At 39.4% G+C, this 24,731-nt stretch overlaps 1 protein-coding gene across 8 annotated transcripts in view; it reads left to right on the top strand.

The window, feature by feature from the left end:
• LOC136439589 (cilia- and flagella-associated protein 337-like) overlaps nucleotides 1-24,731 on the top strand; it is a 48,232-nt gene that overhangs the window by 4,036 nt on the left and 19,465 nt on the right. For 3 of the 8 annotated variants that reach the window (XM_066435016.1, XM_066435015.1, XM_066435019.1), the window contains exons 2-11: nucleotides 8,426-8,505; nucleotides 15,754-15,868; nucleotides 19,534-19,641; nucleotides 19,767-19,913; nucleotides 20,397-20,459; nucleotides 20,710-20,935; nucleotides 22,069-22,115; nucleotides 22,262-22,399; nucleotides 22,950-23,138; nucleotides 24,294-24,485. In XM_066435016.1, the coding sequence (XP_066291113.1) occupies nucleotides 8,426-8,505; nucleotides 15,754-15,868; nucleotides 19,534-19,641; nucleotides 19,767-19,913; nucleotides 20,397-20,459; nucleotides 20,710-20,935; nucleotides 22,069-22,115; nucleotides 22,262-22,399; nucleotides 22,950-23,138; nucleotides 24,294-24,485 (1,305 nt within the window). Of the gene's footprint in view, nucleotides 1-3,311; nucleotides 3,887-4,332; nucleotides 4,363-7,875; nucleotides 8,097-8,425; nucleotides 8,506-11,251; nucleotides 11,674-13,110; nucleotides 13,409-15,753; nucleotides 15,869-19,533; nucleotides 19,642-19,766; nucleotides 19,914-20,396; nucleotides 20,460-20,709; nucleotides 20,936-22,068; nucleotides 22,116-22,261; nucleotides 22,400-22,949; nucleotides 23,139-24,293; nucleotides 24,486-24,731 lie in introns of those variants that run through there. The other 5 variants (XM_066435017.1, XM_066435020.1, XM_066435018.1 and 2 more) reach the window with 5 other exon arrangements.

Below are 24,731 nucleotides of genomic sequence, written 5' to 3'. Positions count from 1 at the left end.
AAGGCTGCACGACGATGTGTCAAAAGTAGTGTCGATGTCCTTGCCACGATTTCGTTTGGATATCGATCGCGATTTGGCCGTCGTTATCGACCTCGCAATCGGTAGAACGTCACTCAAAGTCGATCCCCACCGTCATGGCAACGTGTACATTTATTCATCGGGACGTTAGCTGGATGCCGTAGAAATGGTAATACCACTATGTCAATGTGTTTCTGCTTGTACTAGGAGCAAACTTTGATGAAAATATCGCCCTTAGTCCACTATCACACACAACATTTAGGCAAAAAAGTGTTCCTCACAAACCTTTGTCGTCTGCTGAATAGCAGGATTATGGGTGATGAATATGTTGGCGGGAAAAGGCCGTAGTGCCGTAGCCATAGGTTGCAGCAACAAAGTGGCGTTTTTGATGATTGATCACACTTAAAGTCCAGTTGCAGTTTAGCAAAAGAGATTCTAATAAGTTTTCGTGTAAATAATTGTGTTAAGCAGGAAGCGGATATGACATTTGTCTTATAAACCAGCGAACAACCATGCAGTGTGATTCTCCCACGAAGCCCTCGGACTGTGTCAATAAGGGACGGAGAGATTTTGACGTCGCCAACTTCTAATGCATGGTTATCGAAGTTTTTCAGACAGTGTTCTGAAAACGTTGGTCTGTCAGGTTTGCATTTCTGGCGTTATAACTGACGTTGCATCTAGCACATATCTCTAAATACACCAAAAATGGCGAGTTTATATCACTCCGCGATTTTATGTGAACCAACGTTACAGAGAAATAATTGCAAATACACGATGCTAAAACAGCAAAACCTGAAATATCACATGAAGTAGTAAGCGTATTCCCAGGGAACAAGTAACCTGTTCAAACTGAGGACTTTGTATTCTGCTGTGTTGGGCTTTTTGTTCGCCATGTTCTACCAAGGACATTATATACTAGAGTTCCACGACCTCATACCTTCGCCAAATGATTTTAACCTTTAGGACTGACGTATTAGGAGTGTTTCGCATCAATAATAAATCATACCAGTTGATTGTCTTAAAATATAACATGTCCAAAGTATCAGCTTAACAAATTATGAGCTTAACAAAGAAGGTTATGCTAATATTTATCATCAATTAAGCAAAAGAGGCCCTTATTAACATTATTTGATTCAACGATGTTCACATTCACATAACTTCCCGATGCCACAAAAAAATAATTAAATGTATGAAATTGCCGTCATTTGCCAGTGTGGAATAGTACAAGTTACTCATTAAGTATGCAAATTAGGCCCACATTTGCATATTTTCTATCTATTAACAGTCCTCTCTTCCTCAGTTACAATTTGAATAGTCATAGCGGATTTTTAAAGTTGCCTCATTAATTATGCAAATTAGAATCTGATTTGCATAATTATTGTCCAATCATACTAAGCATCACACAAGCTATCCACATACCAAAAATGATGACCATCCATCAAGGCCATCTTCTTATAGTATTTTCTAATTAATTATGCAAATGAGGTCTTCATTTGCATAGTTCATATCAATTAATATTTCTCTCTTCCTCAGTTACGTATGTCACATGTTTCAGAGTCCTATCATGGAATTTGGCGGATGTATAAACTTTCCTCGTTAATTATGCAAATTAGATACTGATTTGCATAAGAAGTGTCTAATCATGGACATCATCACTCAAGCTATCTACCTACCAAAAATCATTACCATCCATCCAGCCCTTCTTGAGTTATTCCCTTTCAAAGTCAGATGCAAAAGCTGCTCCTGCAGTTCCAAAAAAGCCGCTAGGGGGCCCAAACCCACACCACTTACTCTCTGTCCAAAGATCTATCTGCCACTCAAAAATAAGTTCCATAGCATGTCCGGAACACGAGATATCAAAACAGGAAGTTCCACTGCAGTACCGTAAGAAGCCGCTAGGGGGCCCAAAATCTAATCGTTTTTAGGTCTCATCAAAACCTACCAACATACCAAATACCAAGACAATCCATCAAGGCATTCTCGAGTTATGCTGTGCCACTACAAACAAACAAACAAACAAACGCTACCCTCTGCATAACCTTCTCGGCGAAGGTAAATATATTATATAATGTCCTTGGTTCTACCGTAGGGGTTGCATGTTTCGCAATTTTTTTATTCCCTTGGCTGGCACTGATTTTCAGGGAGGCCCTTTGTATACATAACGTTATGCACTGATATTTACATAACAGAATAAATTTGTGCGTCAAATTACATTTTTTTATATAGTCCATTTCGTGCCAGGTCGTAAGGATTGGAGGCCAGGGCTCACACAATTATTTTGCACAGTGTTTTCAATGTTTGCATGTATGAAACATCTAATGGTGGTGCATTCCAGCCAGAATTGATTATGGCTCTATTTCCATTCGCAGCAGAGCGGTGTAATCGAGAATTTCTCAGTTTCCGACCATCTCGCTGTTGAATCTGGAATCCTTGAGGTCTGGGTCGGTCGGCAGGCTTCAAGAAGTACCACAGCGACGCCCGCGTCCACGATGTAGCCATTATCCGCGCAGAGAAACTCGACTCACGACAAAGATCACTTCCAATCTGTTGAATCTGCGATGTTTACGCACCCTTAGCGACCGATTTATTTTATATCTAAGGGTTTCCAATATATTTTATTCATTGGCCATCGGCACAGTAGTTACTGTTTTGGTACTATAGTGCAAGATGTTACCTGATATGTAAAGTTTCCCCATGCAATTCAGCATTTGGCTGTGATATGGGATGAGTTGTACAAGATTTAAGAACTTAATAAAGCGTTATTATTATAACGTCGTTCATTCCATGAATCTCCAAACATGAACACTTGTCAAATAGGGTGAATGGTTGGCCACTATTACATTGGGGCAATTTTCTTTCTTCGTGACCAACTACATGTATTTCCCTTTCTCTATTTAATAAATAGAGTTAACAGAAAAACTCATTTCAATGGAAGAACTGTTCCGTTAATCTTGTATCAAGGAAATGGTTGTAAGTAGCACACTTCTGCCATGTTACACAGGCTGTCATGACAGAGAAGAAACACTCGGCTTGCAGTGTTTATACTAACCCGACCGCAGCACGTTACGGCGTGGAGACCACTGTGCAAACATGGCTGGTGGTGTGGCAGAGCTGTACTGTTGATCCAGTTCCACCTGACATGCAGGAACACTACAGGTCTATGGGATCACGTGGTCTGGTCATGGCGTGCTCTTTATGTTGTGTTGTAACAGTCACGGTGCTGTCGTGTTATTTTGCGTTGCGCTATCTTGTGTTGTTGTTGTTCACCTTGTAGGGCCTGGTGACACATAGGATAGCAAAGTTACTTCACTTTGTGTTTCTGTAGCAGGGAGCACCGGGATCTCACTTTTACGTCCCTTCCGAAAGACGATAGCAGCCCCAACGGAGATGTTCTATCCCAGGATTTGAACCGTGGTCTCCCAATTACCAAACTAATTGGAAACAACTGTGAGGCTGATACAGTTGAGCTACAGGGACATCATTGTGTTACCTTATGTCAGTATGTTGTACATGTACATGTACAGAAAACACAAGAAGATGTGTAGACTCTAAGGTCCAGGATTTCTTCACATTGCTCACAGAACATGCAGAGGTGAAATCAAAACACAATGACGTCAAGTTTAGTAAATGCCGCACTGAGACCCACACGTGCTAAATGAGGCATAACGTCCATAGAGTTAACAGTGTCTTGTGTTATGTTGCCTGGTGAACAGAGATGGCCGGGCTTTGTCGCCACCACTAATGCCTCACCATGCCCATGTCCGTCCGCTCCCCAAGTCCCCAGTCAAATCTGTCTAAAACAGGGTCTTCGACGCCGTCCAGTGGAGCCGTTGGGTCTTATATATTTAAGAAGAGAGTGGTGTTTAGGGTAAGTGCCTCCATCGAGCCCTTCACACATTGCCGACTACTTCAAATCTCTAAAGTCGACAGTGGCCAATGACAGTTCGTCTGCGAGGTTAGCTGCGCCAGCCGACTTTTTCAATTTTTTGTTAAAAGTTGGGGGTGATTGGGAGATAGTGGAAAGGTCTGGTTGGTCTGGAATGAGTTGTCAAGTGGTTGATAATTGGTTTGGTAGAAAGTCTGTAGTAGTCGTGCGGCGGTTGGGACTAACATTTCTAGACGAAAGAGTCTCCAACCCCTAATATATGAATCAATCCTGACTCCCTTCCAGTGACCGAGGGCGAGGTGGCACTTCCAGATTCTTTGTCAACCACCCCGACCTACCCACAACTGGCTCCTAACCACGAAACACGGGATATCCGTAGAAGCGGTCTAATTTCGACTCCATTTGATCTGTGTGATGTTTACAGAAAAGATGTGTGGAGCGTTATGATTGAAAACGAGGTGAACCGATCTGTTAACATCACTGCATGATTAGGTCCATTTCAGTTTGTGAGAGTTTGCAAATGGCTGAGAATCAGTCAGGAGAGAGTCGGGGTGTTTAAAACAGGACTGTACTGGTTGCAGAATGCTTGTGACATGGTCGTCGCGCGGCCTAAACTGTGTCCGACTAGCTGCTGCCAACCCAAAGCTGACCTGAGCTTGTCTTATGTGTTATGGGGCAACATCGCGAGAATGTCCTTGATGCGTGAAGGGACCGACACAGGCGACTCAACTGACCTTCAGGTCACGGCCAGAAATTAGTAAGATATAAATTCGTGAGGAAAAGGCGCCTGTGGTGTTAGACCGGGTCTGCTGCGATTTATACTGGTTACCTGAAATCGGAAATAGTTACAAATTTGTTGGCAGCCTGAAAGGAGCACAGTTGGAAACCTGAAGAATGTACATGTAACGTTACATAGTTGTTACCTTCGCGACGAATGGTTTCGTCGAGTAGGTTATTCGATGATGCTTGTCTGTGTGTCTGTTAGTGAACAGAATAAGTCGAGAACGCCTGGATGGTTTGTTGTCGTATTTGGTGTGTCGGTGTGTATGTGGGAAATCTCAAGATGATTAGATTTTGGGTGAAGTGTTTTGCATAATTAACGAGAAAAGTGTAAAAATGTGTTAGATTGTATGCTCATACTATGCTTTCTGGTTGCGACGTGTGGGCTGTATTGTTTCAGGGGATATTGACACGGGTAAATGGGTGCAAAGTTGGTAATGAGGGGTCATGAGGCAGGCAGGAAACCTCAGTTACTGCCAGGGACAAATTGGCTATCAGCCAGCTGTAGGGCAGATACAAGAGATAGACTTGCCCATATAGGCAGTAATGCTTTAAAGCACTAAAACAAGGGCTCAGAAAAGGATTCACCTTAATTGCAAGCCCCCAAAATTCTTATGCACCAGAAAGCCACATCTGTCTACTTTAGAATCATGCAAAGAAAATAGACAGTTGACCAGCTCGTTCTCTCGTAACAGCTGACAGACGAAAACAATCGTCAACTTTGACCTACTCCCAGCCTGGAAGAGTCCACTCGGAGCATGTGAAACCAAACCACAAAGATATCTCCTTACACCAATTAAAAGACTGAAACATACAAATTTTGACCAAAGTTGGATATACACGGCCTTATATGAGTAAGAACAGTCATTAATGCAGTGCCACAGCATGGGAATACCGAGCATGTCTGTGTGTCTGTTAGTGAACACGATAAGTCGAGAATTCTTGGAAGGATTGTCTTGGTATTTGGTATGTTGGTAGGTCTCGATGAAACCTGAAAATGATTAGATTTTGGGCCCCCTATCGGCTTGTTACGGTACTGCAGCGGAACTTCCTGTTATGATATCTCGTGTTGTGGACATGCTATGGAACTGATTTTTGAGTGGTAGATAGCTCGTTGGGCAGAGAGTAAGTGGTATAGGTTTGGGCCCCCTAGCAACTTTTTTGGAACTGCAGGGGTAGGTTTTGCTTCAGACTTTGAAAGGGAATAACTCAAGAAGGGCTTGATGGAAGGTCATGATTTTTTGCATGTACATAGCTTGAGCGATGATGTACATGATTGGATACTTATTATGCAAATCAGTAACTAATTTGCATAATTAATGAGGAAAGTTTATACATTCATCAATTTCCATGATAGGACTCGCAAACATGTGACATATGTAACTGAGGAAGAGAGAAATATTAATAGATATCAGCTATGCAAATGAGAACCTCATTTACATAATTAATGAGAAAATGATATAACTCGAGATGGGCTTGATGGATGGTCATGATTTTTGGTATGTAGATAGCTTATGTGATGCTTTGTATGATTGGATGATAATTATGCAAATCAGATTATAATTAATGAGGCAATTTTAAAAACCTGCTGTGTTCCATGATATGACTATTCAAATATGTGACATTTGTAACTGAGGAAGAGAGGAATGTCAATAGATAGAAATTATGCAAATGTAGGCCTAATTTGCATAATTCATGAGAAACTACTATCATTCCATACTAGTAAATAACGGCAATTTCATACTTGTTGCATTTAGAAGTTGTGTGAATGTGAACACCATTGAATCAAATTATGCTAATAAGGAGCTTATTTGCATTATTGATGAAAAATGTTAGCATAACCTTCTTTGTTAAGCTCATAATCATAACAAGGAGGTTTGGACAACTTATGTTATTTGGGTGAGGAGGATCAACTGGTATGATTTTTGATTGATGAAAAACACTCCTAATACGTCAGTCATAAAGGTCAAAATCATTTTTGTACCATATTCTGTAACCTGCGACGCGCCTTTTTCACACGCTCGAACTTTCGATTAATGATATAAGGGCCCGAAAATCGGATTTGATTAAAGAAATTTGCACACATTAAATCTTAACGTACATATTCATGTAAGAAACGCATTCACACTGTTAATGAAGCTTTGATAACCCTGTTATTTCCCATCGGTAAAAACTGCGATACGTTTTGTGAATGTGAAAACCACAGGGTAATATAAAATCAGTATTTTCAAAAACGGGTATTTACTAAGAGACGGACATTTGTTGACGTCGTCATCTTCGAGTGTAGGCTTATCTAAGCTTTTCAGACAGTGTTCTGAATACGTTCGTCTGTCAAGTTTGCATTTCTGGCGTTATTACTGATGTTACATCTAGCACAAAAACTGTCCGTCCCTTAATATTAAAACAGTCTGATCATGGATGCTTGTTCGCTGGTATATAAGACAAATGTCACATCCACTTCCTGCTAAACACAATTATTTACAAGACAACTTATCAAATTCTCTTTTGTTAACCCACAACTGGACTCGAAATGTGATCAATCGTCAAAAACGCCTCTTTGTTGCTCAAACCTACGGTACTTTGGTGTATTTTACCTCCGTCATATTCATTTAAGGTATTGTCTAAGGGTGGCTGATGAATTTTGGGATGTTTTTAAAAATACAAAAAAGCTTTCTTAAGCTTTATAAACCTTCCTCAACCTTAATTTTTTTCAGGTAGTACATGTACCTTATAGCAAGGTGATAATTTATGCAAATTAGTATGATGTCATGATTACGTCATCAAGATTTATAAGGCCACGCCCCTTTTTTTTAGAAAAAACGTTCTCCTTGGCTTGTGCTTCGATGTTCATCAAAATAACTTTGCAGGAATGTGCATGATAGTAATACTAAAAGAATGATGCGTGGCAATCCGGATATTTTGAAATATCGATTCTTGGCGATTTTTTTTGTTTCATGATTAAAAAAAATCGCCAAAAATCGATATTTCAAAATTTTTGCGTTGCCACGCATCATTCTTTTAGTAGTACTGAGAACACAACCTGAAAAAAAATTAAGGTTGAGGAAGGTTTATAAAGCTTAAGAAAGGTTTTTTTCAAAAACATCCCAAAATTCCTCAGCCACCCTTAGACAATACCTTAAGATAATCATGACGAATCTTCTATCCCGGACTACTAGTAATATTAGCAGCTGTCGGAGTGCACAGTCATTCTTGGTCCTACAGACGGTAGTTTCAAATTCAATATTATAGTATCACAGAAACACAGAGCTGAGACGACCTCCCTGGCATTAGAATCAGCACCCCTCCCCCAATTAAACGCCAGCGCTCCTGAGAAGGCATGCAGAGAAAGCTACTCCTCTCTATGACATCACTCAGTGAAGGCAGCAAATCTGTGTCTCCCTGGCCAGCTGAGGTAGCCTTTTAGCACTACATCTGTATTTCAAATGTGTCAGGCAGCAGCTAGATGATAGGCCAGCATTTTCTTGTAAAAAAGTTGATGAGAGTCAATAAAATATTCTTCACTACTTGATGAAGACTTTTTTCTTCGTGTCTGCTTATTTTGTAAAGGTTCCCTTTTGGTATGCTTTGTATATGATTAAAAGACTTTGCAACTTATTATCATTAATATACTAGATAAAACAAACAAAATAGATAACATGAATTTCATGTGATTCACTATAATGATAAATGTATTGTTGCTTGTTGTATCTGATTGACACACAGAAGTGATTTGTTCCACAGGGAACTGCAACCAGTGATGTTCCATCGTCCTCTCGGCTGCAGAGGAAGAAAAGCTTTAGCTCCACTGCCAATGTTCAGAGGTGAGAATCTATCATTTCTAATACTCATCCTCTTGTACATCTTTCTGTGTAGAGCCAACAAGAAGGTCCACCTGGTCACCAGATAACCACATACAGAATGATATATCCGATTCAATGATAACAATCCATCCATATTTTCTTGAATTGACTCTGTTCAAACAAACACAATGGCTACCACACTATGTTATACATGCACTCCAGAGACACAGGTAATGGGAACATTATTTCAAAATGATGCATGATGTCTCATTATCAGATAATGTATTGGCAACACTGAGTTGGGAACATGGGAGTTGTGAGTTGGGAAAACACAGATTGTTGTCTCAAGTATTCTTACAATAGAATATTTAAAAACTAGAGTTCCACGACCTCATACCTTCGCCAAATGATTTTAACCATTGTGACTGACGTATTAGGAGTGTTTCTCATCAATTATAAATCATACAAGTTGATTGTCTTAAAATATGACATGTCCAAAGTATGAGCTTAACAAAGTATGAAGACGGTGATGCTAATATTGATCATCAGTTATGCAAATGAGGCCCTTATCAGCATAATTTGATTCAACGATGTTCACATTCACATAAATTCCCGATGCCACAAAAAAAGTATTAAATGCATGAAATTTCCGTCATTTACCAGTATGGAATTATAGTAGTTTCTCATTTCAGTATGCAAATTAGGCCCACATTTGCATATTTTCTATCTTCAACATTCCTCTCTACCTCAGTTACAATTTGAATAGTCATATCATGGCACAAAGCAGATTTTTAAAGTTGCCTCATTAATTATGCAAATTAGAATCTGATTTGCATAATTATCGGCCAATCATTCTAAGCATCACACAAGCTATCGACATACCAAAAATCATGACCATCCATCAAGGCCATCTTGAGTTATAGTATTTTCTCATTAATTATGCAAATGAGGTCTTCATTTACATAGTTCATATCAATTAATATTTCTCTCTTCCTCACATTTGCATAAAAAGTATCTAATCATGTTCATCATCACTCAAGCTATCTACTTACCAAAAATCATTGCCATCCATCAATCCCTTCTTGAGTTATTCCCTTTCAAAGTCAGATGCAAAACCTGTTCCTGCAGTTCCAAAAATGCCGCTAGGGGGCCCAAACCCATAACACTTACTCTCTGTCCAAAGAGCTATCTACCACTCAAAAATCAGTTCCATAGCATGTCCAGAACACGAGATATCAAAACAGGAAGTTCCGCTGCAGTACCATAACAAGCCGCTAGGGGACCCAAAATCTAATCATTTTCTAGTCTCATCAAGACCTACCCACCTACCAAATATCAAGACAATCCATCCAAGCCTTCTCGAGTTATGCTGTACATTACATACACACATACAAACGCTACCCTCTGCATAACCTTCTCGGCGAAGGTAAAAATTATAATACTGATAATAACATTATGGAATTTGATGTGGGGTGAAGATATGGAAATGATTTTGGGAGTGAGGATTTGTTTTTATCTATGGCAGCATGCATGTGTGTTTGTAGCACTCATTTGAGATTGAATGTGCCATGTGCCATTTCTGGGATTACTTTAGGTTAGTTGCCCAAGGTTACAGGGTCATACATATTACTCTTGCAGTTCTGAATGATGTTACTAAGCCTTTAAGCATCTTGATTCCCCTGCTTTGGGCAAAATAGGATCTACATAATGGACGTCAACAGGGTTATGTTTTTGGTGCTGTTTGTGTGTATGTGTGTTTGTGAATGGATCCATATGATATCAACAGCACCCCGACCAATCGATCGCATTGAAACTCAGATTTGAATCTGCGATTTAACGTTTGAAAAAATAATTTCTACAACTTTTCTTTAAACGTTAAATCGCGGATACGTTCAATCACCTCCAAAGTGGCAAAATTGTCAATCTAAAAACAGCTGACATCTTCCAGCATCTCACTGGCGATTTTGTTTTGTCAGATTTAGTCATTAACGTAACTTAGAAAGCGATTTGTCGGATCATGACTGATTCGAATCTGAGTTTCAATGCGATCGATCGGTTGGGGAGAACAGGTAGTTGGGAAGGGGTGAAGAAAATAAAGGTCGAGTTCGATAATGGGCCTCCATCAAGGTAGCATATTATCATATAATGTACCTTCAGTCCGGTCCGTCCGAATATCTTTTTAATGGTTCTTTACATCCAGAATCCCAAAGTGATAATCTTCACAATGTGGAACCTGAATAATTGATATGGACTATTCAGGTTATGTTTCTGGTTTCCTTTATTCTATTAGTCTTTACTCTGTTAGTCTATTCTTGTGACTAATTGAAATTTGAGGGTAGACAGAGTAGAATTGAGACCTGGCAGGCAGTGTCCTAGAGTAGCTCCTTTCGTCCCCTGCATGTAGATTATTGAGTCTAACATGAATGAAACGTTACCACAGCACTTTCATGAACATGTATTGTTCAAAAGGACGTATTCATGACGTCATTTATTTGCATTTTCTATTCTCCTTTGTACAAGGTGTAAAATATTTATAGGTTTATTATCTCCCTACCTACCCACAGTTTCTGCTTGGTAACTGTGAACAAACATGACTTGTCACGTAATTCTGGAAACAGGAATTCTTTGTAGCTAATTCAATTTTCTTCCTGACCTGCTATTGGTCCATCAGAGATCCCTGTAGAATTTGCAACTTTCCACCTGTCAGACTTAGGGACTGCATGATTTGCACTGTAAGCCCCAGCTGTCTTGTTCCCAGGACCTCTAATGTAATGTCAAGTCCTGCTCTTATGTGTATTATGTCTGCTACTGGTGTTGGACATGTAGTGAGAGTTTATATTACAGCAGGTACATTCCAACAGAACAGTCGAATCCTGAACAACTTCGAATCAGGTTTTCCAATGGTGCTTTTGGAGTAGCCCTAAGTTTCCCCATTTAAGTTGAACACATTTGTACGGTCACCCTTAACTTAATTACCAGGATTGTTGTGAGTGGAACAACAGAAGGTCTGAACGCCTGGGAGTCCATTCAGTCCGGGGGCCAGCTGGCACTTCAGGTCCCACATAAGACTCTTGTGCTGATCTAGTGGTGTGAAGTATGGATGGTGCACTGGTATAGTACCAGGACTGAATTCAAGTACACAAACAAAATGGAGGAAGCAGAGAAGAGTTTGGAAAGAAGTGAGACAAGGTAAAACATGCTTCTTTATTCCATTAGACTACTGTGTGATGTTTTGATTAATGGGTGAAAGCAGTGAAATTCTGCAGTGGTGCAGTCAGGAATCTAAGATGGTTGCACATGTGAGATAACTTACAGTTACAGTTACAGGTCAAATATACATGTACTTGAGTCAAAGCCAACCTTTTTATAGATGTTTCTGGGGCCATGATTACCATGATAATTCGATATTGAATTTCTCAATCATATTTCTTTCATTATGACCTATATTGACATAATACCATCAATATCTCCCATTTTCATGGAGATAATTATCTGAGCATGTAATAGCATTAGGCAAGGACCTTCTCCCTTTCAGTGTACTTGCGATTGCAACATGACTTTGTGCAGACTGCCAGGTTGGCCAAGCACTACATGCATATCCCATGCACCTGCAGAAATCTGATGCCTGCCACTAGAAATCACAAGGATTGATATTTAGTGCATATTTTTGGTTTCCAGCATGACACCACTCATGTATGTTAATTTGTGAGAATAGAAAAAATAATACGTAATTAGTAAAAAGATTTCAAAGGCCCATGTCAACAGTATCTAAATAACTTCTTCTACATAATTTCTCACTCTACCTCTATGCCAAACTTCAGGTTATTTGGAAAAAAAAGACAAGTGAATCCGTAAATTATGACCAAAATGACAGAAAGTGGAGGTCAGGTCAGGAGAAGAAATGTCTGAGGAAAACAACATGTTCCACTCTCTATGATTGCAACAGATTTAATAGTCACTCAACCATCCAAAAGATAACCCTTAAGTTATGATATCAGATTCAGTATTTTTATGTAGGTATTGTTTGGCATGTCTGTGTGTTTGTCTGGAGTCTGTGTGTGCTTCCAGTTATTTGTAGTAAGCATAACTTAAGAACCATAGGATGGATTGTGATATTTGGTATGTGGGTAGCTGTTGTGGAGTTAAATATCAATGTTGATTGTGGGCCTCCTGGTGTGTGACCTTTATGATGAAATGTAAACATGGAATTTTGTCAATGGAAAGGACAGTCATGTAATATATGTGATTTTAATAGAAAAGACCATCATTTAAGATGGAAAATATGTTACTCACAGCCATGTTTGCAGATCAATGAGACAAGATGAAACACAAAATTTACCAAAGCTTTAGATATTTCATGGAGATGTGAGGTCTCTGAACTCTTGTTCTGATAGAGAGCATTGGATAGATCTGAGTAAGATTCCAACCAGACAAATATTTGTGATCCCTCTATTGATAGAGCTCCCTTGTGCGTGCTGCAGCTTGACATTTCCTTGGCAAGTTGGTAAATCATTTCCAAGTCACATGATGTCTTCCCATCAGTCTGATTGGCCCAACCATTTTTGACATCACTGTCCCAGGTGTAGTTGCACAACAAACATTGTACATTGTGTACATTGCTGAAAGCAATTTTAGGAGGTATTTAGGACATAAATCTACAAGTGACGGGTCTGAGTTTTGTACGTCACATGCATGGAAACGAAATGTTTTGAGCTTATTGGCCTTGCTGTTTGAATTACTCAGTCAACTTACTGTCCAGACTGGATCCATTACAAAATTGTCATACCAGACTCATTGGTTCTTGGACTGGACCTATCCTGGGTTACGTCGTCTATTCCCTGTGATTTGGTGGCAACAGTTTGCTTGCTGCAATGAGGATGGAAGATGGAATGTGCTTGCTTCAAGAAGCTTGGGGTGACAGAAAGTAATATTTCCTTGTCTCTTCTAATCTATTAAAATGCTTAATGGTTAAATCATCATTTATAGAATCATCATTTAAAGATCAATCTATATCTGGCTGGTTGTTGGGTGTATACGATATAAATATTACAGGCTTGTAACTGTCTCAGGTTAGAAAATTATTTGTAAAAACATGGCGTGTAAACTCAGTAGGCTGTTGAACTTTGACTGACTCGGCACAGAATCCATCTGTAACCATTTTTGTATCTATACTGTTATACATCTGTACTGGTTCTGAAATGCAACCTGGACAAACTATGTTTATAGAGAGACTTTAACTGGCCTCCGGTAATATCAGAAAGGATAACTGATAGGATGGTATCTGATTATGTTAGAGGAAGAAGCTGAGCAATTAAGAAAAACTTTTATGGCAAAAATATCTATTGACTGCTAGATAGCGCTACCATTATTGACCAATTTACTCAAAACATCATTTATCTCAAAAATGCGCGGACAAAGCCAAATGTTTGACCCATGGGAAGAAATATTGATTCAGCTCTTCTAAAAAGAAAAATGCATGGTCTGTAAGCATTTCTCACCCTGTTTAACGCAGTGCGAGCATATATTTATACTGAGGTCTATGATGTTGAATTGTGCTAGGGTTACCTATAATGGTCCACCTCAGTCTTTTTCCATCTAGCGCTCTACTTGAAGAACATAGATCAGAAAAAATGCACATATTAAAATCATCCAAAGTAGTTTGTCTTACCACTTGCTTGACGAAAGAAATTGAAGAAAATAATGTTCTCCAGTCAATTTCAACTACACTGGGTGGCATGTGATAAACGCATGTTTTGATGTGCAAAAATGTAGCGTAGGGGGATCGCTGGGTTGTATCAAACCTTCCTATAACTAGTAAGGGTTTCAAACCACAAATTGCCATAGATAGGTTGAATATCAAAGAATGTTTAATGTTAGCTACTTTTAAAAGATATTAGCTATCGTGTGAGTAAGAAAAACATGATAAAGTACGCGGGGTCGATTACATATGAAATACGTCATGCATGACGCTTTTTGGTAACTTGCTGTTACTGGAATGGTGGTTCAGAAGTTTATTCTGTTATTACGCTGGATGTAAAGTTAATTTACTGCTTGAGTCATGACTAAGGATCATACTCTTGATGTTCTTTAATTTTATTTATTGCTCATGAGAACTAGTTTTAGCATAATACACCTCGACATGTGGTCATGACCCAAAGTGGACATTAATTGATAGAGCACCATAAATGTAGTGCTACGTTACCTGGTGAATCATGACTCACTCAAAGAGCTTCAAATTTGAATCCTTATTGTGTATTTACTATTAAAAGGTATTGTAATTATAGCATTTCTGTGTTTGATAAGCGTGTAAGGTAAGCTGTTAGGAAACTAAGGAACACTGGTCAACCAAGTTCATAATTAGACTGACTACATTTGGAGCAACAAAGCAACATCTCCTCCTAGCAGAGGTCAGAGTTTGGGACCATGAGAACTCATGTCAGGACTCGTGATGCTTTCCCTGTAATGCCTCATGAAGTTTATGCAATAGAAGTGGTTATCATATACACTCGGGCAAATTTGTATGGAGATAAAAATGCTGTACCATTAAGACATACATGCAACCACACAATTTATTTTCAAGCCCTTGCAGCGCAGGGAAAGGCGGCATACTGTTCACTAAGTGTTCTTCACCCTATAACTTCACCAACAATTATGATCTCATTAGCTATGCAATGATGACCTGTCCTTATTTGCATGATGTATGATGTATGATGCTCACAGCTGGATTCAAGTTCAGTTTTACTACTATCATTTTCCAAACTTTTTCCATGATTATTTCACCGGACTACTGGGGCATTGTTCGTGACCCAAAGTTTCTTTTGAGCTCGTACCATCTACCTGTCTAAGGGTTAAATAGTAGATGGTCAACGGCCTCGACAGAGCGCGGGCGAACTGCACCCGGCTCTTCGTGTCGGTGAGGGCGTTCCAGAATTTGCATTGCATACTGGTTCAGCCAACGAATGCGGCCATCCAACTTGGACGGGACGTCGGATATGTTCTGCCTCCTGCCTGCTGATGGATGGTGGAGGGAGTGGTGGCAGTCCTAAGGCAAGCTGTCATCACCCAATACCCTGCCTTCTTGTTCACGTCAAGGGCTCAACTCAAGAAAAGTGTTTAAGAAATTTGACATTGCATGCTGAGTCCATCGACGCTGAACCGATCGTCCGCCAGGATGAAAAAGGAAAAGGAGAGGATGATGCTCACCTATGTAATGTGTCGGTTCTATATATCCTTCAGTTGTTTCATTATTTACTTTTCTTACTTTGCCAGTTTTGACCGAGATGCCTCCATGCGGCTGGAGGACTATATCAATCTGCAGCACCTGCAGCAGCTGATGGAGAAGTTCCAGGTGCACAGGCCCACGGATCAACACGGGAACACCAAGGTAAGGCTCCACCTTATGTTCCTCTAAAATGCCATGCCAGAATAATATACGTACAAATAGGGTCCCCCGAAAGTGCGAAATGGAACGAAATGGAACGAAATGGAACAAAATGGAACGAAATGGAAAGAAATGGAACGAAATGGAACGAAATGGAACGAAATGGAACAAAATGGAACGAAATGGAACGAACTAAAACAACATATGTTACATTATGAAATGAAATACCAGTAGATAGCGAAATATAAGGAGTAGACCGGAACAGGAAGCATTTTAAATACAGAAGTGAGTGGTAAATACATAATATAACGTGTTTTATTTCTTGAAACTATGTGATAATATTAAATACAACGTTTTTCGTCGCGTTTGTGTGGCTAGATTCTTCCTTGAAAATGGAGGCGCCGCGTGCAAAGAGATCCGCCGCTCTTCCTTGTGTAGCAACGATCTGCAAATGAACTGCTGCAAATAGCATGGGAAAACAAGCAAACGGAACTGAGTATCGAAGTTAGGACTAGATTATACAGTTGGTGGTAACATTGCATCTCATAATTCACCAAGAGGGCATGAGGCAAGCGTTATTTCATTATTCATACAGCGTGTTTGCGTGTTGCGGGACAGAACTCTTCTCTCCCAAATGGAGCCCTGCATACAAATTAACCGCCATTGTTGCCAGCGCGACGGAACTGTGGGCGTGCTACCGACTGGTTGAATCAAACTCCGACTTCCCAGTTATTTACAGAAGGTTTTAGTCCATAACTAGTACGTAGCATATTATCTCCGCAACAACGATTTTTATACAACCAATTCTTCGGCTCAAAGTCAGACCGCTGTCGGGGAATGGACCCCTCCGTTAATGATATGCAAATGAAGCTCTGCGCTGCGTCACCAATTTCACACATTTCACACTCCATTCAAACACGGACGTGGAGTACTGTGGAGACATTTCTGCTTCCCTGTTCCCGACATAACAAAGGGAGGGTGTGAACGAGGAGGACATGTATTTCACGGTTCACACAACACGCAAACACGCTAGCTGTATACATAATAAGATAACGCTTGCCTCATGCCCTCTTGGAGATGCAATGTTACCACCAACTTCTGTATAATCTGGTCCTAACTTCGATACTCAGTTCCGTTTGCTTGTTTCCCCCGCTATTTGCAGCAGTTCATTTGCAGATCGTTGGTACACAAGAAAGAGCGGCGGATCTCTTTGCACGCGGCGCTTCCATTTCCAAGGAAGAATCTAGTCACACAAATGCGACGAAAATGTTGTATTTAATATTATCACATAGATTCAAGAAATAAAACACGTTATATTATGTATTTACCACTCACTTCTGTATTTAAAATGCTTCCTGTTCCGGTCTACTCCTTATATTTCGCTATCTACTGGTATTTCATTTCATAATGTAACATATGTTGTTTTAGTTCGTTCCATTTCGTTCCATTTCGTTCCATTTCGTTCCATTTCGTTCCATTTCGTTCCATTTCGTTCCATTTCGTTCCATTTCGTTCCATTTCGCACTTTCGGGGACCGTACAAATATAGGGCTTGCAAGTGCAGGTCCAGATGTCTCGTTTCAGAACTTTCTATGGATGAAGTTTTTCTTCAGCATTCAAGTCCTAAATTTTTTTTTTTTTCTCAGGTAGCCTGTAGTACATGTGGAAGCATTTCTCTAACAGAACCAAAGCTTTTCTCCCGAGTGTTTTGAGTCAGACATGAACTCTTGACCTCTCAGGTGGGGTGTCAGACTCAAACACTGCCAGGTTACAGAACAATGAGGAGAAAAGACTTAATAGACTGGAAAACAAGTTTACCTTTGTTGACACTTGTGACCAGCATGGTTCTAATTGTTCTGGGAAAAGGCCAGGGGGTAAAGCCATTCAGCTTATAATCCATGGTTCAGCTGCCTTGACAGCAGAATCCCAGGGTTCTGATTTAGACCCCTGCATACCTATCCAGGCTTGGGCTAGATTCAGATTCACAAAGCCTGGTAGGAACGGCCCGTATTCGGCATCAAGGCAGGGGGAGGGAGGTTTGAGGGGGTAATCTGGATAAGCAGAAGCGACCTCAGGAAGAGGGTTAAGCAGGATTCACTCGGGTGAACCCTGGCATGGACGCAACATGCTTTGCATATCCGTATACATAATACAAAAAAATTATGCATGCATGCAATAGTTAGGCTAGGAACTGTCATACAGCCCACAGCCATGTTCCAGTATAGCACCAGCTTTTAAAGACTGCATGCTTTGATATAATCAGATAATGGTTCACAGGCATACATGTATTTGATGGAAATCATTGTGTACCCATCTTGATTTACCTCTAGGTGGTAACGTTGGGTAACATAAATTCGCCATTTTTCCTATAATGGTTGACTGAAATCAATCTAGCAGAACAATAAACCATCCTTTTTTTCTATTATTCTGTCAGTATCATGTACTATCTTTGCACTAATCGTTATGGTAGATTTTGTCTCTAGTCGTGCTGACACCATAATATTTCAACTTGAAACTACCGTCCGCCGCACGCACAATGACGGTGTTGTCGGACAGGTGTGAACATTATTTTGGGAGAGAAGATTCGTCTTGAATATCTTACTGCTAATTACATTTTATACAGCAGCTATTCGTTCCATCCTTGGCTTGAGGAGAGTGCTATGGATATAGACGTGTCCAAGTAAAAAAAATACACGAAAAAACGGCCGTACCGCAAACATCAGGCCTTCGGTAACATCCCGTTTGTTGAGTGGGTAGAACGTCACTCAAAGTCGATCCCCACTGTCATGGAAATTTGTACATTATTCATCGGGGCGTTAGCTGGATGCCGTAGAAATGGTAATACTACTATATGTCCATGTGTTTCTGCTTGTGCTAAGAGCAAACTTTGAGGAAAATATTGCCATCAGTCCACTATCACACACAACATTTAGACAAAAAAGTGTTCCTCGCAAACGTTTGTCGTCTGCCGAATAGCAGGATTCTGGGTAACGAATATGGCGGCGGAAAAATTCACCATAGTGCCGTAGCCATTGGTTGTAGCAACAAAGAGGCGTTTTGATGATTAATCACACTTAGAGTCCAGCTGTAGGTTAGCAAAAGAGATTCTAATAAGTTGAATTGTAAATAATTGTGTTGAGCAGGAAGCGGATGTGACATTTGTCTTATAAACCAGCGAACAGCTACGTGTATGTAGTATAATTCTCCCACGAAGCCCTCAGACTGTGACAATAAGGGACGGAGAGTTTTTGACGTAGCCAACTCTAATGCATGGTTATCGAAGCTTTTCAGACAGTGTTCTGAATACGTTATTCTGTCAAGTTTGCATTTCTAGCGGTATTACTCATGTTGCATCTAGCACATATCCCTAAATACCCCGTTTTCGAAAAATCGCAAATTTAAGTACCCCGCGAATTTATGTTACCCAACGTTATATCAAAAGTAGAGATAGCTGACAGTGGCATTTCATTTTGCCCACCACTTTTCCTCGATTCACTCAGCTTCTGCTCTACAGTTCGAAAGTAGATTCTTGATTAGCCAGGATACCAGCCTTTTTTGCTTTAGCAATTGAATAATTTGTGATAATCATGCAGGGTAAAATCTTTGGTATGATGTAGTAACTACCATCTGAATTACCAGGCCAATTTCATGATACTGTGTTTCATTCAGATAAAGAGAGAGGCTGGGAACATGACCCTCGATGAGTTCAAAGAAGCTGTCTCATCCACTCTTGGAACACCGGCATGGAATGACCAGATTGATGCTCTTTTCAAAAAGGTATGAAGACCAACAGTTTGGGGGAAAAGATGTTTGTGTGTTTGTATCAGGTTATTTGTAATATTCACAGTACTATCTACCATGTTAACATTTACAACCATCATGACCTCTGCCTATCTGCCCAGATGGACACCAGCTGTGATGGTCTGATTGATTGGAATGAGTTCTGTACCTACATGCTGCTTCAGTACCGTGAAAATGACTACATGCGCACCAAACGTGACATCCCCTTCAGGTCCTTGGCTCACATCAAGCATTGTGTCTTCAACAAGGTAGACTTACCTTCCATAACTGTTTTGGGGTTTAGCATTGAGAAATTCAAACTAATTAAACAATGTTTAGATGATGATGTGAGATCCCAGTGAGACAGTGTTACAGTGTGATTAACGTTAACGTTTGATATGATATTCATTTTTGATATTTCATAGTCAACTCTATAGGACAAATAGCTTGCCATTGGGTATTGCGGGGAGTATATGTCATGTAGATTATTCAATAAATTGAATGACAGTGTAGACTATCAAGTGCATTTTGAATTATTCGGAAAAAGAACTTCATGAAACTTTGAAAAATATCCTCAGACTTTAAACTTCAACAATAATATGTCGCAATCGTCGGTCAGTTCTGTCCCGAAAAAAACTTAAATGCAAGTGCTGTGCTGAAAGAGAACTTTAGAGTTTCATGGAGTTTGTAACTTACCGCTTACTGGGAATTTCAATGGATAATCTAATGTTTTTTAAACTCTTTTCTTACAGCAAGAGCCCACCACCAAACTTATCTATATTGAGAATCCTAGTAGATATGTCAGCTTTAGTAAGGTGAGTGATTTTCATTGAAGATTAGCATAGAATTTTGATGAAAATCTGCTGATGTATGCATGCAAAACATGTTTTATTGCATATTGGTATAACTGTAGCAGTTGTATTCAAATGTAAAATGAATGAAAGTTTTTCCTGTCAATAAATGATGAAAATGTAAAAGATTCTTTTTCTAGAAGCTCATATAAAAGTTTGTATTTGTTGGTATGTCATGGCTTTCTGATTACAACAAGAATACTAACACTTTCAGGAGGGTGTGATAGGTGTTTGGGACACATCTGTCCGCCTCTTGAAAACATATGAGTTACCAGGAGAGGGAGATGAAGGAAGGAATGGAAAACGACAGTTTAAAGCATGGGTCACAGATGCCATCTACCTCCCAAACATGAACAAGATTGTCATAGCCACTACAAGTCGAGACCTCCATTTCTTTGACATTTCTACAAGCTCATATTTTGAGGAGTTTCACTTATATGGTAAGGAAATTGATTTTTTTTTCAATTAAGGCTGCCTTGACTAATGACCTTTGCCGAAAGGTTACATGTAATGTTTTCGTCAGTGTTCGTGTGTGTGTGCATCAGTGTGTGTGTGTGTGTGAACACGATAACTCAAGAATGCCTGGATGGATTGTCTTGATACTTGGTATGTAGATAGGTCTTATTGAGACCTCAAAATTATTACTTTCAGCCCCCTAGTGGCTTTCTTGGAGCTGCTGGAGCTGATTTCATTTCAAAGTTTGAAAGAATAACTTAGGAAGGGGTTGACGGATCGTCATGACATTTGGTATGTAAATAGCTTGAGTGATGATTGACAAAATCATATGCTAATTATGTAAATCAGGAGCTGATTTTTATAACTAATGAGGAAAGTTTCAAAATCTGCTTCATTTCATTATAGGACTCTCGAGCATGTGACATGTGCAACTGAGAAAGATAGGAATATCGATAGATATCAATTATGCAACTGAATACCTAACTTAGATAATTAATGGGAAATACCATAATTTCATATTCAATTGGTAAATGATAGGGATTTCATTCTTGAAGAATTTAGAAGGTAAGTAAATGTGGACATTATCAAACATAAATCATGCAAATGAAGGCCTCATTTACATAATTGATGAGAAAATGCTGCAATAGCCTTTTTTGCTAAGATAAGACTCTCATACTTTGAACAACTTGGGTAGAGAAGATCAGAACAACTGACATGAATCATGCATATGAGGTCCTTATGATGATAAATGGGAAATATTCATTATATGCCACTCGAAAAGGTTAACATCAGTCGGCAAAGGTATGGGGTTGTGGAACTCTAGTTTGTGCATCATCATATGTCAATGACATGACACATTTGGTATAATTATAGCAGACTTGTTTTTTTTTACATTGACCTTAACACGCTGAAGTGGCTGTTTGGCACCCAATTTCGGTTACAGAGTTAGGCAGCAGGGAGAAAGTTAGAACCTGCTGTAATTCAGTGTTATTTTGCTGTTTTACTTTGTACTTTGATCAGTTTTAGAGTCCAGGAGACTGTCAGTTGTAAAATGACTTTCGAATGGACCTTCCCACAAAAGAATGAAGGATCTTAACAACTATTTTTTGTTTCCCAGGGTTAGCAGATGTTCCGACTTGTTTTGATTACCATTATGATCCAAAGGTAATTTTTCTGTTATTTCTTACCTTGGTCCTCTTTCAAAGTTTTAATGCATGGATTGAAAAGATATAATGCATGAATTTTTCCTCTGGGTGGTTTTGGAAGAGCTGTCTTCATGAGATGCTTTAAATTTGGTTCTTTTTACATAGAACCCCAACACGAGGGCCTGCCTTCTGTATGGAGATGAAAGTGGATGTATAAATCTGCTATACTTCAAAACACCACAGTCTGGCCAGTTTGAGAGGCCATTCTCACATGACGAAGGAATCCAGAAAATTTATCTTCCTGTGAGTAAATACAAATTGATCTATAGGCAGCTTGTACTGCTAGAAGTGTGCTGGATAAGAATTATTTGAAAGTAAAATGTTTATCATTGATAAGTAATATTCTTTATATTCTGATGCAAATTGTGGTGTCAAAAGGTGTAATGGTAGGGTGTATGGCGCAGAACCTACAGGTCCTGGGTTAGAATCCCCTAACAGGCCCTGACATTATGACCTTGGAAAACACAAATTTCTTCACTTCTCCAAGGTGAAAATCTACAATGTAGCTACGGCCAGGGACGTCCCTCTGATAGGATGTTAAATCAAGGTCCTTTGTTTGAGGAGAGCCTCAGCTGGAGCACGTAAAAAGACCAACCACACTCATCGCAAACATTATGTGTCTTTTCCAGTGTGATTGGATCAAATAAATCTGTCCAGATTCTACTGTTCAGTACAAACCTAGCTATAGTGTGTTATGTTATCAGGCGGTTTACTGGGTATACAATACAAACCAACAAACAAACAAACAAACAAATGGATGGATGTAAACCTTACTTGTTTGTATTTCTTTCAGGAATTACCCCAACACTCCAAATATGTGCAGCTGGTTGTCCTGGACAGTATCCACCCTGAGGGGATCAGACAGATCCTGTACTGTCCCCACAACGACGTGGTCCTGTCCTCTAGTGGCAGCCATGTCAGTTCTGTTGTCATGATGGATATTTCACGCAAGAAGAAGACTTATGTTTTCAAGGTTTCCAAGGTTAGGATTGTCAAATGGTATTCCACATGGCAGTACTTATAGTATTAAGTAGAAACATTTTCTGTCATTAGTGATACCTTTGTTGACCTTTGCATGCTCTATTTCTGAGCATCTCTGTAACTAGTATTATTAGAAAGACTTGACTTAAATTGGATAGTACAAGATTAGATGCCAATAAAGTCCTAGGGTCCTTAACAGATGTATCTAATGTAGTCCTACCAATTATGGTCCCATTTAGTCAAAACATCATTTATCTTAAAACTGCGTAAACAGATCCAAATGTTTATTTATTGCAAAGAAATATCAGCTCTTATAAAAAGATCAAGATGGTCTGTAACTTTTTGATAAATAAGCATGTATTTATTCTGAAGTGCAATTGCACTAGGGTTAACTATTACCTTCCACTTGAGCCTTTCTTTTTCTAGTGCTCTACTTGAAGGACATAAATCATAACAAAATACACATTTATTGTCCAAAATAGTCTACAGAGAAATGATAGCAAATTCAGTATGTTTGTCCCACTGCTTGCTTGGCGCCATTGAAGAAAATAATGTTGTGCTGTCAATTTCAGCAACACTGAGCGGCACGTAAAGTTCATGTACAAGTGGCGGCTATAATATAAGTTGTGCACAACTTGAGTAGGCCGCCACTTTGTCTTTGTTCATTTATTTGATTCTTCTTTGAATGAAAAAAAATGATAAAGAAAGGCTTAAAGTCAGCTACTTTTAAAAGATACTAGCTGTTGTGTGAGTTTGAAAAAAAATGATGAAGTGCGCGGTGTTGAATTACTTATGGAATACATCATGCATGACGATTCCAGGTAACTTCAAACATTTATTCTGCTGTGTTAATTGCTGGATGTTAACTCATTTCATTGTTTTGTATAAAGCAATGGCTAAGAATCATACTTATGTCATTCTTAATTGCTCATGGGAACTGACTTCTACATAGTACGCCTTGACATGCTTGTATGACCTAAAGTGGACGATAATTGGTACTAGTGCACGATAACTGGTAGTGCTACGGTACAGGTAAGAAGTTTAGTCCACAAATCACTTAAAGCCTTGTACATTTGTGGTCCATATTAATTAGTTTGACATTTAGTTAAAATGGTTTAGTGAAAATAGTAATAATTGTGTGTCATACTATTTCCAGGGTGTAGAGTGTTTTGACTACAATAAACACATGAACATCATCGTCACAGGCAGCTCTGACCACAGGGTCCGCTTATGGAACCCCTACGTCACCAGCAAACCTATCACAGTACTCAGTGGGCACCACACCACCCTCATTGATGTAAAGCTGTTTGAACCAATGAACCAAGTCTTCAGTTACTCCAAGGATGCTGTGAGTCTGTTAGCTCAAGTATGGTTAGGAGAAAGATGATTCGTGGACTGTGTTCATAATGTATTTGTTTTGATCACATAATCTTCAGCACTAAAAGCAAAGGAGTAACAGTGAAATGTAGATAACTACTAATATTGTGGGGAAAAGATCTAAGAAAAATCAACAATGGAAATCAAAACTTCTCGGTTCTATTGTCCAGGAAAGCTTTCAACATGTTTATTACAGGATTTATGGGTTAATGACCCG

Source organism: Branchiostoma lanceolatum, chromosome 8 (genome assembly GCF_035083965.1).
Source record: "Branchiostoma lanceolatum isolate klBraLanc5 chromosome 8, klBraLanc5.hap2, whole genome shotgun sequence".
In the NCBI taxonomy this organism is placed as follows: domain Eukaryota; kingdom Metazoa; phylum Chordata; class Leptocardii; order Amphioxiformes; family Branchiostomatidae; genus Branchiostoma; species Branchiostoma lanceolatum.
This window is presented reverse-complemented; position numbering and strand designations above follow the sequence as displayed.